The sequence below is a fragment of the Lynx rufus genome, unplaced genomic scaffold, assembly GCF_022079265.1.
Source record: "Lynx rufus isolate CCGP_SWC_20201006 ecotype Redwood Valley unplaced genomic scaffold, mLynRuf1.p SCAF_8, whole genome shotgun sequence".
Classification (NCBI taxonomy): domain Eukaryota; kingdom Metazoa; phylum Chordata; class Mammalia; order Carnivora; family Felidae; genus Lynx; species Lynx rufus.
The window spans coordinates 21206407-21227556 of record NW_025814896.1 but is presented as its reverse complement, the minus strand read 5'-3'; the positions used below and the strand labels follow the sequence as shown (position 1 = coordinate 21227556).

The 21150-nt window shown below is 40.3% G+C and overlaps 1 protein-coding gene across 2 annotated transcripts in view; it reads left to right on the top strand.

Annotated features, from left to right (window-relative positions):
• The window catches only part of RALGAPB (Ral GTPase activating protein non-catalytic subunit beta), a 90167-nt gene that overhangs the window by 55350 nt on the left and 13667 nt on the right, over positions 1–21150 (top strand). For both annotated transcript variants that reach the window (XM_047069482.1, XM_047069481.1), the window contains exons 19-25: positions 3337–3524; positions 6074–6180; positions 7780–7932; positions 10170–10379; positions 14444–14602; positions 18454–18619; positions 20178–20300. In XM_047069482.1, the coding sequence (XP_046925438.1) occupies positions 3337–3524; positions 6074–6180; positions 7780–7932; positions 10170–10379; positions 14444–14602; positions 18454–18619; positions 20178–20300 (1106 nt within the window). The remainder of the gene's footprint in view (positions 1–3336; positions 3525–6073; positions 6181–7779; positions 7933–10169; positions 10380–14443; positions 14603–18453; positions 18620–20177; positions 20301–21150) is intronic.

Sequence of the window (21150 nt, the reverse complement as noted above, 5' to 3'; positions counted from 1 at the left end):
TATGTCAGTATCACTGCTGGTTTTCGGCTATACAAACACAGACCTTTAGCTTTTTTCCTGATTTATCTCTGCTTTATCTGTCACTCCCCATGTGAAGCCAGTGACTGAGTCCAGTGGACTTTATTTTTGGAAGTATTTCTTCTGTCCCCTCTAACCTCAGCATCCTAGTCTAGACTCTTCTCACTTCTTGCCTAATTTCTATGTTTTTAATCTCACCCTTTCTGTTCATCTTGCATTCCATTTTTGAACTCATCCTTGGGCACTTTTTTTTTTTTTTTTTTGCTGCTCGAGTGGTTGAAAACTGAATAGATCTGTTTCCTGCCATGTTGTCTGAACTCCTTGTCTAATTGTCAAGGCCCTCCTTATCCTGTCCCCACTCACACTGATCTTTCTCAGCACATCCTTTCTGCCATAATAGAACCTGGCAGGCCATTTGTGGCTGTGAACCAGGCATGTTCTTACCTGTCTCTGTGTATTCCCTGGGTTTCAGGACTTCTGTCTTTTCCCCTCGGTCACATCCTTCACTGCTCAGTGCTCATATCAAATGTAGCTACCTCCATGGTACCTTCTTTGGTTATTCTGCTTCTGAATGATGACTCTTTTCTGTGCTTTTGTGCTCATTCAGTCAGACCCGATTGCACAGCACGGAATTCTATACTGTCATGATCGTATCTGGTTATATTTGATACATGCTAGTGTCGTCTCCCCAACTTGGGTAGAGTCCACATTTCCTTCTTTAACACTTCTCACAGTGCTCAGAATAGTAGGCAGTTATGAAGTGTAGACTGGCTAGTTGGGTGTTTTCTCCTTAGTGTACTATACAAATTCAGAATTAGGACTCTTGCAAGTCGTTTTGGCAGCCCCTCTGCTTAAGCAACTCGTAAGGCCTTCCAGGTTATTCGGCCTCTAATTTGGTGATAGTCTAGCCCCTGAGGCTCCCATTTCATTTTTATTTTTAAAAACTCGATGTTTACACTGAGCTGAACTCTCCCACTTTAGCTTCCACCCATTCGTTCTAATTCAAACTTTTGATAGTGGAATCCTCTTTCCAGGCAGTAATGACATCTGAAGGTAATGCTTATGAAGATGGTGATTTGTTTCTGCCAGTACCTTAAGCTGTTTGTCATATGACAGAGATTCAAGTACCTTTATCGTCCTGGTCATTCTTCTCTCAATGGTGTGGGTTTGGGTTTGACTAAGTACCTCTTAAAGGTGGTTTGCTGAGTAAAATATTCTCCGTGAGGGTGGGTGATCTTTACACTCTCTAGGATATTGTATTTTCATTAAAATGTACTTGGCGACCGCATTGGGTTTTTGAGAACTTGATAGTTTGCGTCGTCAACTAAAACTGGAGTCTTTCACACGTTTACTTTTTGTCTGCTTTTCTCATCCTGTACTTCCTTGTTTGGGGGTATTTGTATCTATAGAACTTTACATTTAAACCTGAGATCTCTTCGTGTAAGATTTGCCTCATTATTTGGATCCCAACTTTTCCTCTGACATATTAACTCTGCAGCTCAACTTTTGGTCAATGAGCCTGTTCTGTGTGTCCTAGTCAAAGACACTGATGAAAACATTGGAAAGAGACTCACAAAGCACATTATCAGAGATTTTCATTCAGGTTGACCGGGATTTTTTAATGTTGTCTGTAAGTTTATCCTGATACACTGTCAAATACTTGCATGTCTTGATTTCAGACATATTTCTCCCCCTTTCCAGTCTGGTCACTGTCAAGAAGAGAAAATGTGGTTAGGCTGGTATGATTTGATCTTAGTAACCTGTTCCTTGCCAGCAGCCCATTTGATAACTGTCTGTGAATCTTGCATGGAACACCACAAACTCCAATGGTCCATATATTTTGCGACATCTGTCTCTGCCCCATTTTAGAAAAACAAAGTCAAGTTTTCCTGTTTCTAGTCTGCTGGTATTTCACCCGTTTTTGACAATTCCTTAAAGGCTTGAACTCACCATCAGATTCTCCTGGTCTTTGAGATTTTTGGACAGTTCTAAGAGAAGAGAAAATGGATGGAAAACATCTGCTGAGCAATGTTGCCTTCCATATCAGAGATATTTGGGTTTCGGTACTAGAATGAAAGGGAAAGGGAGAGGCTACTACTCAAGGATCGAGATGACAAAAATGGTGTTGGGGAGTATTCGTTTTCCAAATGAAGTGCATATGAAGGGTCAGGTGATATTAGGACCACAAGGTAAAATTTTTATGTTTTCATTAAAAGAGACTTTCTCTCTGTGCTTCGATTGTTTCATTTTAAAATGGGAATAATGTACTTATCTGTACTTATCTGTTGTTTTGATAGCTCAATAAAAGAATGTGTGTAAAGAATGTATGTAGACCAGTGCCTCATGGTGAGTGCCTTATAGAGGTTATTAATTGAATGTATGCAGAAATCTCTATGGACATAAACATTTCTGAATGTTAAGGCTTGTTAAGTTGAATTCTGATTTATGAGGCATTTTTTTCTTATACATTCGAATTTAATAATTACAGTAGTTCTTTGAGATGTACTATTAGTGCCTCCAGTCTTATCTGTAAAACAAGGATAATGTCTACTCAGGACCGCACAGTGAGAAGGCAGCAGGCCCTGGTTTCTGGTTACTTAAAGATCACGTATCATGTCTGAGCCTGAATTTCCTCATCTGAAAAGTGGAGGTTTGGTGGGTCTTTGGGTCCTTTTCTAGGTCTAGAATGCTTTGGCTAGCATAACCCTGAAACCTGGAACACAGAACATTTTTTAAATATATCTTTAGGAGCTCCATGATTTGGAAGTATGGTTGTCAGGTTCCCTGGGTAGGAAGCTCTGAGAGAAATTTCCTTGCAAGAATCTTACTGGAAAATGCTTTTAGGATCAGTCCCTAGAGGGGGTGAAGGAAGCAGGACTGAGCAGAGGCAAGGACGAATGCGTGCAGGTGCAGCGAAGAGCTCTGGGGCTGGGTTAGCCGTTGAGAGTTCTCTCCGGTTAGGGCCCAGGGGCTGGGGCTTTGGACGCCCACACTGCCCTTGCCCTTTCGCTGGCTGTGGGCTGTCCCAGGACGAAGCTGTGATTCTGGGTGAGCTGGTTCTTGTTGGCTGAGAGCAAGTCCTGGAGAGGGACTCTCACCTGCAAGCTGTGGCCACCATGTCTGCATCTGGGGGAATGGATCTTTCAGTCTTGGGAGGCAGGACAGCACACCAAGGCATCCGCCCCAGGGAGTAAATCTGACTTGCAAAGAGGAAGTGTGGCTGTGGTCACTTAAAAGAGCAGAAGGGCACATTGATGCATGAGGTAAACTTAAGATTTTGCTTTGGGGATTAACTGTTATCTTTTGCATTCTCCATAGTATTATGCAGTTGCTCGGCGCATTTCCTTCACCCAGTGGTCCCGCTTCTCCTTGTAGTCTGGTGAATGAGACCACTTTGATCAAGTACTCCAGGCTGCCAACCATAAATAAACATAGTTTCCGGTACTTTGTCTTGGATAATAGTGTCATCCTGGCAATGCTGGAGCAACCTCTTGGAAATGAACAGAGTAAGTTCCAGCACTTTGGGTCTTCTCCACTGCGAAATCACCGTGTTTTAGCTCCCTGCTAGCAGGCTGCTTCCAGGGTCAGGGACCTGTAGCTACAGGAACAACTGCAGATTCACAGCAACTTCGCATTTGTCAGAGGGTCTTCTAGCTACAGTGACTGAAAAATAGAGGGTCAGAAAATAGAATATACATAGTAAATAGAATCTTTTAGAGGCTCTTTTATGTATCTGAAATACTAGAACTAAAGTAGTTCTACAAAAAGTTTGTTTTAATGGGGTATTTTCTCTTGTTTACCATGTATAAAAATTACTGTTATTCGTCTTGAACTTTGGATCCTGCCCTTCTCCTCTCCTGGCCCCCACTCCACATTGTTCTTTTTCAGTTAATGGTGCCACCCAAACAGACTGGAAATTTGAGGAGTCCTCTTGGCCTGCCCCTTCCTGTTTCTCCCTTACATAATTGGTGTCCAATTGCTCAGTGACTCTTGAATCTTTTTTTTTTCTCTGCCTCCCTCCCAATACATCCAAATGTAGGGTCTTATTATTTCTTACTGAGATTATTGCAGTTGCTTCCTACCTGGTCTCATCCCTCTCCTTCCGGTTCTAAAATGTGTTACCCTTCCCTCCATCCTACTTCCTGCCACCATTGTATTCTTCCTCAAATATGGATCTGACCATACCAGTGCCCTCATGAAAACCCTTTAATGATATTCCACTGATACAACATGCACTGTTTCCCTCCTCAACTTTCTCTCAATTATAAGCTGTCTCAAGGTAGATTACCACTGCAACCCAGGCTACTCAAAGTATATATATACTTTTTCAAGTTTATTTATTTTGAGAGAGAGAGAGAGAGCCAGCAGGAGATGGGGCAGAGATGGAGAGAGAAAGAATCCCAAGCAGGCTCTGCACTGTCAGCACAAAGCCTAACGCAGGGCTCGAACTCACGAACCGTGAGATCGTAACCTGAGCCGAAATCAAGAGTCGGGTGCTTAACCAGCTGACCACCCAGGTGCCCCAAAGTACATTTTTTTCCTGTTGGTAATCAGAATCAGCCAGTGTGTAAAGGAAGCATCTTCTCATGCTTATGAGAAAGAGACGGTTATAGAATTTTGGGGCATAGAGAATCCAGGGAATCACCTCATGTTCAATTCCCTGATTTACAGGTGAAGAAACAGAGGCTCAGAGAGGGCCTGTGACTTATTCAGGGTTATTTGAAAAGTACATGGTATGACTAGGACTAGTGTCCAAATTTCCTGAGCCTCATTCTGTCCCTTTATATTGTCCTTACGCACAGTATAGGATTTTGCCAGTAGTTAAAGACTTGTTACCTTTACAGAGGTGAACAGACTCTTACGGTCCCGTGCAAATTCTGTTGAGGCCATATGAGTAGGATCTCATGAATCTATAGAATGAAAGTGAGACATTTCCCTATCATTCAGAGATTCGTGAATACCATCACAAGTTTCCACTGTGTGGTGGTAAGATACAGTGACTTTAATGTCAAATAGATGGGGCCTTTAATCATTGCCCAGTTCCAGAAGTGCTGATTCCAGCTCTTTCCTGCATGCACTTCTTTCTTCTCTATTCCAGACGTAGGGCTTGCTTGACTTTCTTCCCTGGCTTGTGCCTATTATTCATGATTCCTTCAGCCTCCTACTCCCAAGCCAACTGCTAAGGAGTCTAAAATCCCAGTGTCCCCTCTGGGTTTCCTGGCCGGAGGGGTAAGTGTCAGCCCTCTTCGAGATTCTTTAGGACTCTCCTACGTACTCTCATTCCCAGTCATTTCACTGCATTGGAAGTCTACTAAAAATACAAACAATTGGGATTTTATAGATTTACAAGGACATTTTAATAGTTTATTGTAACAGTGTAACAGAAGAAGTGAGAAAGCAAAGTTTGAAAAAGTTTAACTCCACATCAGGACAAAAGGAGGGAATAAGAAGGAGGACCTGGGTCACTCAGGAAGTCCATCCTGAGTTCTCCCCACCCCCCACACCCCACCCCCCACACCCCACCCCCCATTTCCTTCCCCTGAACTTCTGTGGGGATGGAACAGTGCCTGCCTGTGGCGGACACGAGTGCATAAGGTGTGGGTGAATGCAACATCAGCACTTCAAATATCCATCTGTCTGCACTTAGGTTGTTCTCAATACTGTAAGTTAAGAGTATTGGCTAGTATTTGTTTCCCAAAAATGGAGTTATGTGAGGTAATGTTAGCATGTTGGTGAACATTGTTTTATGTATTGTTAAACACATGGTTCAAAACTACATTATTGGCACACCAAAATTCAGTTTTTCATTTAAAGACACACAGTTTCCTTTTGAAACAGACTTAAGTTTGAAAAAGAAAGTGGTCGATAGAAAGTAAGATAAGTACTTATAGTTTGAGGATATGGCAGAAACCACAGAGGTGGTACACAGAGGATGAGAGTTTGGGAAACACTGTGCTAGGGCTTTGATTATTAGAGGCTTTATGGTTGATAACAGGTGTATTTTAAGTAGTCGTCATCTGAAATAAAAACTTTTTACACCAATATTTTATTCTAGATGATTTTTTCCCCTCTGTCACTGTGCTGGTCCGGGGAATGTCTGGAAGACTTGCTTGGGCACAACAACTTTGCCTTTTACCCAGAGGAGCAAAAGCAAATCAGAAGGTATCCGTTAGAAGTTACAGGGAAGTGACTAGGAGTGAGCGAATGTGTGCATGCGAGTGCGCATGTGTGTGTTATGATTTAAAGGTTAAATAACATTCCAACAAAATTCATTAATAAAATAAATATTTTCGATCCTAGCCAGGGTCTCAGTCAGTGGTTCATATCAGAATCATCTTAGGAGCCCGTAATTCCCAGATCCACTGAATTACTCTTTAAAGACATCTTCAAAGCAGGTGTATTTTCAGAAAGCTTTCCAGGTGATTCTCACATCCATTTATGATTAAGAAGTACTGTTCTGAGCTGTGGCCTCATTTTTTTTATGCAGTGTTAAATATAACAAAACTCAGGTACATGCCATAAATGAAAAAAATTTGGCCAGACTCTTGATCTCTCAGATAATGGGACTTAGTTTCAAATTATTTTTGTGATTTATTCCTGTATAGTTGGTAATGTGCTCTGTAATTTTTTTAAATATGCTGTGTAATTGAAATCTTATTTGGAGTGGCATAGTTTATTTTATTTGTAACATTTGTAATTCGGTGAGTAAAATTTGCTCATGGGAGAAAGTTGGAAAATTCAGATAGTAAGAAATTGTAAAGCATCTGTACTCCCACTTTCCAGAAGTAGTCACTCTTAATATTTTAGTAGATTTCCTTACAATCTTTTTTTCCTTTCTGTGCATGATAACATTAAATAGAATTTGAGTCATTTTTGTATACTGTTCTTTTCACTTATTACAGCATAAGCTTTTACTTATGTTACTAAAAATTCTTTAAAACATCACTTCATAAAGTGTCCCCGGTATTTAAGAGAGACAGTCACAAAATTGGAGCACGGGTCTGAAATCATTTAACATCCTAGGTGTCGCTTTTAGATGTGTTGTCACCCTGTGAGGAGCACACCTCTGTTTTCGCTTGGTGCATCATGCAGATCACATTCTGGCAGCGGCACTGTAGGCCACTGGGTCAGCATTCAAGACGGGAGGAAGGAGGAGATCAAGAAAGGAACTAAAATTTATAGATGCTTTAATATGTACCGAATACATTTTTATTTCATCATTACAACAGCCTTATGATGGATTATTTCCACTTTTCAGATGTGAAAACAGAAGCTGCACAGCTAATACACATTTTAATACGTATTACAATTTGGAGGGATTCGGAGCCATTAGGATCTAGATTTGGTGTTCAGTTGAACTCACTGTCTAGAGAGGCCCAGAGGACGTAAACTTACACTTTGTTATATGGGATGATTTGAGAACTCTTGGGACAGAGGGAAGTTTGAGCCTTGATCCCTGAACTGTCTCGTCCATTGGTTTACCACTTATTAAGAGAGAGTCAGGCCTGGGGCAGTTAGAGGTATACAGCCCATTTGTCAGTCAGAAAATCTCAGTTGATGAACATTTTTATAAAAGTGAAAGAGTACACTGGTATGCAAGCTATTTACCGTTAGTGTTAGCAGTGGTATTTGCAGATCCTCACTGAGTGCCAGTGTTAGGTAGTCCTAGCGAAACAGGCATCTAAGAGACCAGGGAAATACACGTCATTACAGATGGCACCAAATGTAATACGCATAACATTATCTGTTTTATTTTAACAGCTTTTTGTACCTGAACCTCGTCCAATTCCTAAAAATGATGTTGGATTTAAATATACTGTCAAACATCGACCATTTCCTGAAGAGGTGGATAAGATTCCTTTTGTGAAAGCAGATCTGAGCATTCCAGATTTGCATGAAATTGTCACTGAAGAAGTAAGATATTGTCAGCTGTTGTTAAGTGAATGACTATAAACATTCTTGAACAACCGCCACGGTCTAGACACTGCTTTTTTTGGTGTTATTGGAGATGATTCCTAAGATGACCTAGATCTCTGTCATCCAGGTTACCATGTAGTAAGACAAGTGTAGTTTGTGGCCGATTGAAAGGACTTGGACTCTCTTAGGAGTCACCGGGCTGTCTGGGCTGGCCCATGGTAGGTGTCCACAGGATGGGGCCATGATCAGACTGCAGTGAAGGCTATTGGAGAAGGGAGACCCAATTTAGAGACTTTGATGACAGTCCAGGCAGGGGAGAAGAAGGACTAGCGAGCTGACTGATAGTGGAAGTTGAAGCAGATGGAATGTATTGTGGAGGCAGAGCCAAGCAGTCTTTGATTGATGAGGGAAGGAAAAGAGCTGAAGAACTTAGATTCCGAACCTCAGTGACAAAGGAGGTATCAGTGCTATTTACAGAAATATGGATTCGGTAGGAAAAGGGCAGGTTTGGGAGGACAGGAAAAATTTATGTGATTTTAGATTAATTTAGACAATTATATTAAGTAATTGGTATCTTAGGTCAAAGGAAAAGAATTTTAAGAAGTGGGGAACAGAAGTCTGTCAGGGCATGAGAGAACAGAAGGGCAGGAATGGAGGCTGCTTATACCAGCCAGAGAGCTCAGGGAGAAGGTGCCCTGAGCAGGGGCCCCTGGATTTTGGCATGAATGTGCAGGTGACCTTTGAGAGCATGTCCAAAGAAGTGTTAAAGTTGGGGACAGAGTATAGAGGTCTGGGTGGTGAATGGTTACTGAGACACAGTGAACATAAACTACACTGTTAGTAGTTAAGGAGAGTATGCAGAGTGGATAATAGCATGAGGAAATGGCCTAGCTAAGGCAAGGCAAGGCTAGTTTTTACTTTTCTTTTTTCTTTCTTTTTTTTTTTTTAAACTCACGGATGGGAGGAATGTGAACATGCTTAGAGGTGGAAAGGAAGGAAGCAGTGGAGAAGGGCCTATGTCTGCTACACTGGAAGATGGGCTGGGAACATTATAAGTAATAGAGTAAGGCCCTGGAGGCAGTAGGGTCAAGAGTCTTAATGTGATTGTGTCTAGGAAAGCGGTATTTCTGGCAAGACGGGAGAGACGGAGATAGCAGGTGGAGGTTCAGAGACATTTAAAGGTGAAAAGGAGGGAAAATGAAGGAGCTTTTGTAAATTTTAATTTTAGTTCTCAGCAGTGATATAGGGAATAAAAGATGGCTCTTAAAATTGCCAGGCAGCCCAGCCCAGGTTAAGTAGCATCGTCTGTAGTGAAATTACTTAACTCACTCTGCTGACTTTACTCAGAAGTCCTTGGGATCTGGAGGCATAAGTAAAAAATTGGAGTGGTGTGGAGATTGATAGAGGTAAGAATGTGGAAGAGTAAGAAACAAGACAGCCATTTATATGTTTAGAAGAGGGTATTAAGATATTTGATTTGGGATTTAGGCTTGGGTGGGAGGTAGATGAAGCCAGGATGCTAATGGCCTGGGAAAACGGGAGAAGGGATTGAATGCTCACAGTGATGAAAAAGCACAGCTCAGGGAGTGAAGGTGTGGGAGGGCTGCAGGAAGGAGGCTTATGGTTGGAGAAGGGAATTTCAGAATTCTAGCTCTTTAAAGTACAGCATGGCTGAGGTACAGAGTGTGCTTATAGATGGCCAAAGTTGTGAAGGTTGACAAGAGGTGGTAGAAATACAAGCTAGGTTGTTGGAAGGAGCATTGCCCGTCAGAGAGGAGTTTAAACTAGGATTGATGGGAAGGGAGGCAGGGGTGTCAGGGAGCATCTCTGAGAGGAGGGTGGGGTAATCCATATGGATGAAGACTTTAAAACATGAGGGGGCCGCCACTGCAGGATGAAGGTGGACAGGGATCTGGAAGAGGGGGTGACAGCAACAGCGCTGCCCCCTTTCTTGCCTGTTGGAGGGGAAGCAGAAACAGAATGATTTCATTTACAGCGAGGAGCTGAAGGACATAATTTCTGAGGCTATAGGGGAGTTTTTTTGGTATTTGTTGCAACTTTGAAACCGTGTTTGCTTGGTTGCGTACTCTATTGAATTAAAATTCAGTGTTGATCACTGAAAAGTATTTCATTGCCTTTGTTGCTTAAACCTTTGTTTTCACTTTTAAATTAAGATTAATCCGATTACTTTTATGGTAGCTCCAAAAAAAAGTGAAATACTTGGTTTATTTCAGTTAGAAGAGAGACATGAAAAATTAAGGAATGGCATGGCTCAGCAGATAGCTTACGAAACGCACCTTGAACAGCAAAGTGAGGAAGAATTGCAGAAGAGAAGTTTCCCTGATCCGATTACAGATTGTAAGCCTCCACCTCCTGCCCAGGAATTCCAAACGGCACGCCTCTTCCTTTCACACTTTGGATTTTTGTCCTTAGAAGCATTGAAGGTAATTTTCCTAAACTTCTATGAGTAAATATATTCATAGATTAACACTGAGTCGATTATTGCTAAAACATTTTAGTGAGGATAGGAGGAATTAAATAAATGTTACTCTGCATGTAAGTAAATGAAATTCTGTGGTGCTGTATGTAGTTTTTACTATACAAGTCCCAGAATGTGTGTCCCATGAATCCTTCCAGAGTTCTGACTGAGGGGGCTCTGAAATCCAGCTCTGAAATTTCCTGAGTAATGTGCGACCCGTGTCACATATATAAATGAAATCTACAGGTAATGAGGAAAAGAATGTTAAAAATCTTCCCCTGTCAACGTTTATTACTAAAGGTATGGGCTATAACGGACTCTGCTCTTTCACGCCGCTTTTAAAAAATAACAAGTATTTGTGAGCCAGGAACTTAAGTTGTACAGGTTCTGCAATCAGACTGGTTAGATTGCTTGCCAGCTGCATGGTCATGGGCAGTTGCCCAGCTTTTCCAAGTCTTAGTTCCTCGTCTATAAAATGGAGATGATAAAAGTGCCTGTCTCATTGTGGTTGTGTAAGATGCTTCATGTTGTACTTAGCACAAAGCCAAAGCCAGCCTGTAAGGTAAATATTGCCCTTCTTCTTCTTCTTCCTCTTCCTCTTCCTCTTCCTCTTCCTCTTCTCCTCCCCCTTCTCCTCCTCCCCCCTCTCCTCCTCCTCCCTCTCCTTCTCCCTCTCCTTCTCCTCCCTCTCCTCCTCCTCCTCCCGCTCCTCCTCCTCCCTCTCCTCCTGCTTCCCCTTCTCCTTTTTTTTTTTAAAGTAGGCTTCACACCCAACACGAGGCTCGAATTCACAGCCCTGAGATCAAGAGTCAAGAGTCACATTCTCTATCAACTAAGCCAGCCAGGCGCCCCAATATTGCCATTATTCTTAATTCCATTATCCTTAAAACGGTTTTACAAGGCAAGTGGTACTGTCCCTACTTTGCAACTATGGAAACAGGCTCAAAAATGTGAAATAGCTCGCCTGAGGTGGATTTGGGGTTAGTACTAAGGCCTCTTTGTTTTGAAAAACACAGCTCAAGATTGCCAGGCAAGAGATTGCTTATTGCACAAGTTGTCCCCTGCCCTCACTCCCTAGCAGCTACTTGGTTGAAGGCCGTGTAACTTTTTAGGAAAGCAGGGACAACATTGCTGATTTTGGATTTCAGCACATAGATGGGAAACATTCTGTGTTATAGAAAAGTGAGTTGGTGATGGGGAGTATGAACATTAAAAACTTTTAAAATGCAGAAGAAAAGAGAAGAGAGAGGAAAATAATGAGAAATACAGTGGCAAATATGGAAGGCAAGGAACAAAGATACAACCTGCAAATGATTAGTGATATTCCTAATGGAGAAAATTGAACAGAGTAGAAGCAGTAAATAAGAATATACTAGAAGAAAATTATTACATTCTGTGGACGAAAAGGAGGTAAGAACCCTGATGGCACTGTCTTGAAATTCTAATTTTCCATTCATATTATCTATTCTAGTTGATGTCTTAAGCTGTCAAGAAAATAATTCTCATGCTTTCTTATCTGTGTCAGGACATAGGAAAAAGAAAGTTACCTGGTATGTTTTATGAATCTTAGCCTATAACTCTAATAACTTAAACTTGACAGCACGCACATACAAAAAAGCTGTAAACGAATCTTACTTATGCATATATGTGTAGAAGTATTAAGGAGAGTGCTAGTAAAACTGAATTCAACAGCGTATCAAGCAGATTACCTTCCACAACCAAGTAAGGTTTATCCTACAGACTCAAGGAGACTTAGTTATTACTGGGAAATATTAGTATAGTAAGCTATTAAGAAAATAATTTGATCCTATTAGGTCAATAAATAAAACAAGTCAATATTCAGTAGGACAGTATTCATTAGGATTTTCAAAAACAAACAAAAACTAAACCAGGACTAGTAGTGTAGATCTGTAAATGGCAGCCTATGAGAAATTAGAAGCACCCTTTGTTAAAATCAGAGGCAAAGGATATCTATTTTGACAACTATTGAATACTGAGAATTTTTTAGTCCAGAAAATTTTTTATTTTACCATAGTCACAGGTTAACAGAAAGTTGCCCCCAAAAATGTACAGGGAGGTTTCCCCCTGTAGCAACATCTTACGTAGCTATAGAACAATATCAAAACCGAGTAAGTCAGTGAAATACTAAACGAAATAAGTAAAAACTATTGGAAAGAAGACAGTTTACAGATAATATGACTTCCATTAGACAATCACTAAGGAATCAATAAAACGTTTAAAATAGAGTTTGAGATCACCACACAGAAAAGTACAAAAATCAATGACTGTTGCTATAATACCCAGTTAAAACTATAGTACAAAAGTACTCTATTTACAGTTGTGATATGGATGAAAGTTACCCAAATGGTGTACAAGATCTTCAGGGAAAAACTTTAAAAAATTAGTAAGAGATGCAAAATGCGTGTATGTTATGTTGCTGCGTTAGAAGATCATCTAAAAGAACAAACTGATGAGATAGCTTTAAAAAAAGAAAAATTGGAAGGCTTTGCCACATGCTACAGGTTCACGGTTCCTTATATAAGATTTCAGAGTAAAGTAACAGTGAAAACCAGAAGGTTTTTTTGTATGTTTGTAGCAAATCCATTTAAGTAGCAAAATCTGGCCTGAATTGACAACATGGCTATTTGTAGTCTTTAATTATTTCACGTGGTGTGAATACGCTTCTGTTTGACTGCAGAAATATTAATAGTGTCCTTGGTTACAGGGTGTTGCCCCAGCCCTTGCTAGAAGTGTTGTGGTATAGACAAGAAGACCAGGCTCACCGTCCTTGCTAATGTAGAAAGGAGTAATCTTTGCCATTCTGGGGGATGCGTTCCTGAAAAATAACCGTGGATGACAAAACCGTGGGCAAGGTCAAGATCTCCAAGAAGAAAAGGGATTAGGGGGGAAAACAAAAAAAATTCATTTAAAAAGTTAGTAGACTTTATTTAGTAGAGCGGTTTTAGGTTTGCGGAACAGTTGAGTAGAAAGGACAGAGAGCTCCTCCATACCCCAACTGTCCCTCTCCTCCCCAGTTTCGCCCTGTTATTAACATTTGGCATTGGTGTGGTATATTTGTTGAAATTGATGCGCCAGTATCTGTGCATTATTAACTAAAGTCCGTAGTTTACAGTAGAGTTCACTCTGTGTTGGACAATTGCACAGGTTTTGACAAATGTTATAGTGTGTATCCACCATTACAGTATGCCCTAAGAATCCACCATACCCTGCCTCTCGCCATCCTCCCCTCCCTGCTTCCCCCAACCCCTGTCAACCACTGATTTCTTTACTGTCTCCACAGTTTTGCCTTTTCCAGAACATCATATAGTTAGAACCATACAGTAGGTAGCCTTTCCAGGTTGGCTTCTTTCACTTAGCAATATGCATTTAAAGTTTCTCCATGTCTTCTTATGACTTGATGGCTCATTTCATTTTTTTGCCAAGTAATATTCCATTGTGTGGATGTATCGTAGTTTATCCATTCGCTTACAGAAAGATATCTTGGTTGCTTCTAATTTTTGACAATTATAAATAAAGCTGCTACAAATGTTTGTGTACAGACGTTTGCTAGACATAAGTTTTTAGTTCATTTGGATAAATACCAACGTGTGTCATTGCTGTGTTGTGTGGTGAAACTATGTTTGGCTTTGCAAGAAACCACCAAACGGTCTTCCACAGTGGCTGTACCGTTTTGCATTTCCACCAGCAATAAAATGAGAAAAAAAAAAATGCATTAAAAATTTTTTCTAGACAGCATGATATATTACAGAGAAAATAGGATTGAAAACTATATACAAAGTATGATTGCAGTTGTTTTTAACAAAAAAAGACAAAAGAATTGGAAAGAAGTACAAAAGAATTTTAAATAGTTTCTTTAGGATTATGGTTGTACTTATTCCTGCTACTTTAAAATTTTTAAATAATTTTTTAACTTAATGTTTGTCAACTATGAGCAGGTATTGCTTTTATAATTAGAATAGTGAAAAGGGATAATAATTTTTCCTTTCTCTTTTCTTCCTTTGGTGGTAGGAACCTGCAAATAGTCGCCTACCTCCTCACCTTATTGCACTTGACTCCACGATACCTGGATTTTTTGATGACATTGGGTATCTGGATCTCTTGCCATGTCGTCCCTTTGACACAGTTTTTATTTTCTATATGAAACCAGGTCAGAAAACAAACCAGGAGGTAAGATTTCTGAATTTGTGGGTAATTTTTTTATGCTGTAAATAACTACTTGCCTTGTGCTTATCCATAGTAGGAGATTGGTTACTATTGATGCTTAAAGACTTGTTGTGAACCAGTTCAGAAATGGAATTAATGAAAATCGTGTTGCTCAGAGTCCTGAGTCCTTTGACTGTTAAAAAATTGTAATTGGAGAGGAGCCATAGTATGTCTTTCTCCCCCTTAAGGAATTCAGATTGATAGGACAAAAGAAACTGAAATACAGAAGATTAGCCACAAACAAATTAAAGCTAGGCCCAGTTGCTTAAGAGTAGAACAGCAGCAACAAATACTTGCTGAACATCTTCTGTGTGACGCACCATGCCAGGGTATTGAAGTGAGTAACAGTCTTTCCTCTTGAGGAGCTCACCTGCGAGGTAATTTCACAAGCACGTAATTTCAGTTGGGGCATGGTAATGTACAGTGGGGAAAAGAACACCCGAGATAAAGTAAGAGATTAAAGCGGAAGATGTAAGTAAAACCTAAGTTAAATAAAAGACTTACGTTGGATGCATGTATCAAAGAGACTAGGAAAAGGATGAAGAAAAATATAAGGTGGGAAAATGGAAAACTGAGAGTAAGTGACAAGAGATTTGAAGTGTCTATTGGAAATGAATAGTTGAAACATGGAACAGGCTGGCAGTTGCCAGCTTTTGACTAGGAAGAAGCTAAAGGAAGATTTATCAAATACAGTATTAGATGTGTAGGACACTAGGACTACATGATTTTGGAATTTTACTGTAATCCTTATAAGACTGTTAGCTGATCAAATTGGACACACCTTAAGAAATTTACCAAAGTCACAAAATGTTGATTTATATTTAGAAGCACTATTTCAAATTATTAGTGAGCTATTAGAAAATGAGATTGATTTGTGAGAAAGTTCTTCTCATTTCAGGTTATTGATTCAATAAATATTTATTAAGTGTCCACTATCAGGTGCCAGGGTTATAGTAGTAAGCAAGATCTACAAGGTTTCTGACGTCCCAGAACTACTGTCTAAGGGGGAAGACAGATGATTAAGTAAATAACCGTAGTGAAGTGTGCTAATTAGAAGCAAGGTGTAGGAGCCATAAACAGGAAAACCTAACCTCATTTTAAGAACGTGTCCTGGAGGAAAAGACATTTTAGCTGATATGTGAGGTTATGTTGACAGTAGATAAAAAGGCAGGCTGTTACTAACAAAGTAGTAGCATGTGTAACGGCCCCGGAGGTAAGAGAATTCCATCTTCAGAAAATTGCAGAGTCCAGTATACTTGGAACTTGGGAGAATGTGGGCTTATGGTAGGCAGAGGTGAGACTTTTGAAAGAACCTCAGAATGGGATTGAAGGGGTTAGGAACTTGTTTGGAAGAAGTCTGCTGCATGGTTCATAGGAGAATAATAGGGCCATTTTTCTCTTTCCTGTAAAAGAAGACACAAACCATTGCTGTTGAGGTAACTCTTAAACTAATTCAGTTTCCTTAGCTTTCTAGGAGCTGAAAATGATTGGAACAGTGCACATTCTCTGCGGCCTCCTAGAGAAAGTCTGAACCCTGCCTTCCCTGGCCACAGGGTAGATTTAGATTAATTTCTAGCTGCCAGCCAGTGGCCTGCAGGTTGATTTGACTCATGTATTGCATCTTGACTAACTTTTCAGAAATTGTTTACTTAAGTTTCACTTCTGAATAAAAATTAAAAAAAAATTTTTTTTTAATGTTTGTTTATTTTTGAGAGAGACAGAGACAGAATGCAAGTGGGTTAGGGGTAGAGAGAGAGGGAGACATAGAGTCTGAAGCAGGCTCCAGGCTCCGAGCTGTCAGCACAGAGCCCGACATGGGGCTCAAACTCACGAGCTGTGAGATCATGACCTGAGCCGAAGTCGGACGCTCAACCGACTGAGCCACCCAGGCGCCCCTCTGAATAAAAATTTTAATTGGAAGAAAATAGGAAGTGGTTGTCAAATCAATTTCCTGGCACTTCTGTGAATATGAAGGGCTATGGGTGAACTAAATAGGTGTACTTCTATCGAGGGTATTTAAGAGAAGATGACCTGGCTGGCGATTTTTTGCCTAGTGGATTGACAAGTAATAGATGTAACAATGCATATTTTGACTTGATCGGGCCTCTGAATGGTCTTGACATAGATTAGTGTTGATATACCACATTCGGGAGCTTTTAAAAATAGTGATTCCAGGATCCCACCTCTGCTGATGCTGATGTAGGAGGTCCACAGTGCTCTAAGAAGAAACTTATGTTTAAGAAATTCCGCAGGTGACAGATTTATGTATCCCTGCTCCTATAGAATCCGTGTCAGTTCACCTGTCTCTGAATTAAAGGATGGTTCAAATCTCTATATGCTGATTTTGAGTGCTATAAATAGTGATACCTGTTGATGTGTTCAGTGTCATGTGATTCTTAAGCTTTTTGCTTTTCTGTTGTATGATTTGTGTTTTATATACATAGTTCATATGTTCATACTTTTAATATTCAATTACAGGTATTAAATTATGAGTTGAATGATCTTAGATTAAGAATGATAGATCAAATAAATGAATTAATAATTTTAGTCATTTATGCTTACCCAGGAATAATGTTTAATACAAAATTAAAGTTAAATGCTCTATAAATATTATTTTCTTAAATGTTCATTTATTTATTTGTTTTGATAGAGACACAGCGTGGGTGGGGAGGGGCAGAGATGGAGGAAGAGAGAGAATCCTAAGCAGGCTCTGTCCGTGCAGAGCCCAATATGAGGCTCGAACTCCCAAACCAAACTGTGAGGTCATGACCTGAGCCGAAATCAAGAGTCCGGCACTTAACCAACTGAGCCCCCAGACTCCTCTATAAATATTATTAAACCAAAGGTTTAATGAAATGTTCAAAAAAAAATATTCCCTGAGTGATTTTGATACATGCCCCCACCTGGCTTTTCATTTATAATTTCTAGAGGATTTCTTGCTTTCCTTCCTTTAGCATAGGGTTTTCAACAGCAGCGCTATTGCTATTTTGGGCCACATAATTCTTTGTTAGGGGAGCTGTCCTATAAATCAGACATTTAGCAGCATCTTTGGCTTCTACTCAATAAATACCAGTAGCACCCCACAAGTTGTGGTAACAAAAATGTCTTCAGACATTGCAGCTGCCCCCTGGTGAGTGAAAACATGCCTGTGAGCACCACTGTTGTAGAACAAGTACTTTTCTTCTTGAGGCCAGTAAGAAGGTATTAAACTAGTATTTAGCGAAGAGGGGAGAACCTTCTGGTCACTTACTTTTTTCTGGAATGGCTTCATTCTCTTCTTAGGACTAAGAGGAGGATGTTTTCATGCTTGTTTGTTAATTATACCTAATCTTCATGGGCTATTTAATAGATTTGTACTTTTTATATTGTTTGTCATGATTTGTAATAAAATAATCACATACCTATGTAATGTAGCTCATGAACCAGACAGTAAACTCTGTGAAGACAGGGACATAGCACTTTTTATTTACTTTGAGTAAACGTGTCTGGCTCAGTAATTGTTTAGCTGGAGAGGGAGCTAAGGGCTTTACTCGCATTATCTCAATCTTCACAGCCATCATTAGCATCCCTACTTTATAGATGAAGAAACTAAAACAGTGAGGTTAAGGGACTCTCCCAAGGCCCAGCCAGGATTTGAATGCAAGTCTGTCTTAACTAGAAGCATCATTTTTAACTATAGTGATGAATTCCCAAGTTTATTCTGAGCTTAGAGTTGATTTGTCAGACACTTCAAAGCTAACCGATTTTTATGGAGGTTTATTTTGATGTGCTCTTTTGTTTCCTTCATTATAGCTGATGATTGGTATGTATTTCAGATTTTAAAGAATGTGGAATCTTCCAGAAATGTTCAGCCACATTTCCTAGAATTTTTGCTCTCCCTTGGTTGGTCAGTAGATGTGGGCAGACACCCCGGTTGGACTGGGCATGTTTCCACCAGTTGGTCTATTAACAGTTGTGATGATGGTGAAGGACCTGAACAAGGTAAAAACCCATAACGGTCATGTGTTTTTTCTTGTTTTGTTATCCTTGATTTCTCCCCCTTCACTAGAAGTTTGTAGTCTTATAAAAAGAAAGAAAGAAAGAAACCAGAGGTATATGAAGGAAAAGTTTGCTTCCCCTAATTCTAGTCCTCATAAGAGGTCACTGAACAGTAGTTTGTATATTGTTAGGTGAGAAATTTTCTGTTTTTTTTTTTTTTTTTTAATTTTTTTTTTTTTTCAACGTTTATTTATTTTTGGGACAGAGAGAGACAGAGCATGAACGGGGGAGGGGCAGAGAGAGAGGGAGACACAGAATCGGAAACAGGCTCCAGGCTCTGAGCCATCAGCCCAGAGCCTGACGCGGGGCTCGAACTCACGGACCGCGAGATCGTGACCTGGCTGAAGTCGGACGCTTAACCGACTGCGCCACCCAGGTGCCCCGAAATTTTCTGTTTTTAATGATGATTGAGTTTTAGCATTTTTCCATATTTTTATTTCTTTCCTGAGAGCCACTTGTTCATTTATTTCCTCTTCCCAGTTTTTTGTTGGTGGTCTTTTATGTATTACCGGTAGGACATTGTGTTCATTTTTTTTTTTTAATGTTTATTTATTTTGGGAGGGGCAGAGAAAGAGAGAATCCCAAACAAGCTCTATGCTGTCAGCGCAGAGCCTGACATGGGGCTTGATCCCATGAACTGTGAGATCATGACCTGAGTCAAAATCAAGAGTTGAATACTTCGGGGCGCCTGGATGGCTCAGTTGGTTAAGCATCCAACCTTCAGCTCAGGTCATGATCTCATGGCTCATGAATTCAAACCCTGAGTTGGGCTCTGTGCTGACAGCTCAGAGCCTGGGGCCTGCTTTGGATTCTGTGTCTCCCTCTCTCTCTGCCCCTCACCCACTCACGCTCTGTTTCTCTCTCTCTCAAAAATAAATAAACATTAAAAAAAAAAAAGAAAAAGATTCGGATGCTTAACTGACTGAGCCACCAGGCACCCCCATTGTGTTCATTTTAATTGAGCACTATACTAGCTCTCAGGAATGTTACTTTCGTTAATTCATTCTTGTTGGCTTAACTGCCTGTACATTTTACATTCTGTCACTGACGATTGGGGAAGGGAGAGCAGAAGCAGAGCTGAGGAGCAGTAGAGAGAGACCAGGGACAGAAATGCCTTGAAAGCAAGAGTGTAAAAGTCACAGACACCTGCCCTAACTCCTTTCAGAGGTCTGTGGTGGTCTTCTTCCTTTGGATTATTAGTTCTTCCCACGAGACTGTTTTCATAATCTGCTCCATACAGATGAGTTCATGTCTGCTAATCAGAAGTGGCCTAATTTAGAATACGTTCAGAAACTGTGAAATTAAGGTTTTATTATTTAAAGTTAGTGTAAAGACATTTAATGAATATTTATAGTCTTGTTCTTATACACTAATTGGTTCTTGCTGGAAACATGCCTTCTATTGATTACCACTTTATTTGACCATTTAAAATTTCATGAAGTAGGATAAAACTGATTTTCCCCACTGTTTAGAGCAGTAATGTAGCGTTTCTCATTCCTAGATGAAGTGATTTCCTCTGAAGACATTGGGGCTAGCATTTTCAATGGACAGAAGAAGGTGCTGTATTATGCCGATGCCCTTACGGAAATAGCTTTTGTAGTTCCTTCTCCTGTGGAATCCTTAAGTAAGAACATTTTTTGTTTGGTGTTTTAAAATCTATTTTTGTATTCACTGGTTTGTGCATTGGGAGAGATTCTGAAGTCATCTAAGTCATCTGAAGTCATCATTGTTCAGCTTCTAAGGTATGATAGCTTTTAGATTATGCAGAGGTATAGGATGTTAGCTCCTCTTAACTTTCTTAAGGACACCAGTTAAAGACAGGCAGACTGACCCTCTCATAGTAATCTTAAACGAACTGCAACCCATTTTTTTTGGTCTTTCTTTAATCAATACATAGAAGGCTTGTTTTCCAGTTTATTCATTTCTTTCTCTGGCATCGTTATGAATGAGCCCCCACTTACTTGCCTGTTTCCATGTAACAGCCTTATACGGCCAGAGAATCCTACAGTTGGAGGGCTCTCGTGATAGCATTTGGCTGATCTGACACCAAGCGGGAGAAACTCCACAGCCTAGAAAAGGTGGCAATTAAGTCTGTTCTTCTTAAGGATCAGGAGTGATTATGACTTCTCAGTCTGAATCCATAGTCTTATCTTGCCTAGGACCTTTGCTTCTTGCAAATTAAACCCCTTCTTTGTGCCTGACCAGGCAATAGATGGAAAACTTCACCTTCTTCATTGAGACCATCTGTAAGATGGGCTGCCACACATCACACTTTCATGGTCTCATCTCCAGGCTAATGAGTGCTTGTGCCCTGCTCTGGCAGCCTCCTGACCTTTGTACTTAGATCCCTGACTTCCCCCACTAGCACCCCATCTTATATTTTGGGGCCAGTTGTATCCCTGACAAGAGGGGCCTCTCATGGTCTAGGTCAGTATCCTAGCAGCTGTTTGCCTGCATGTCCAGGCTTTGACCTA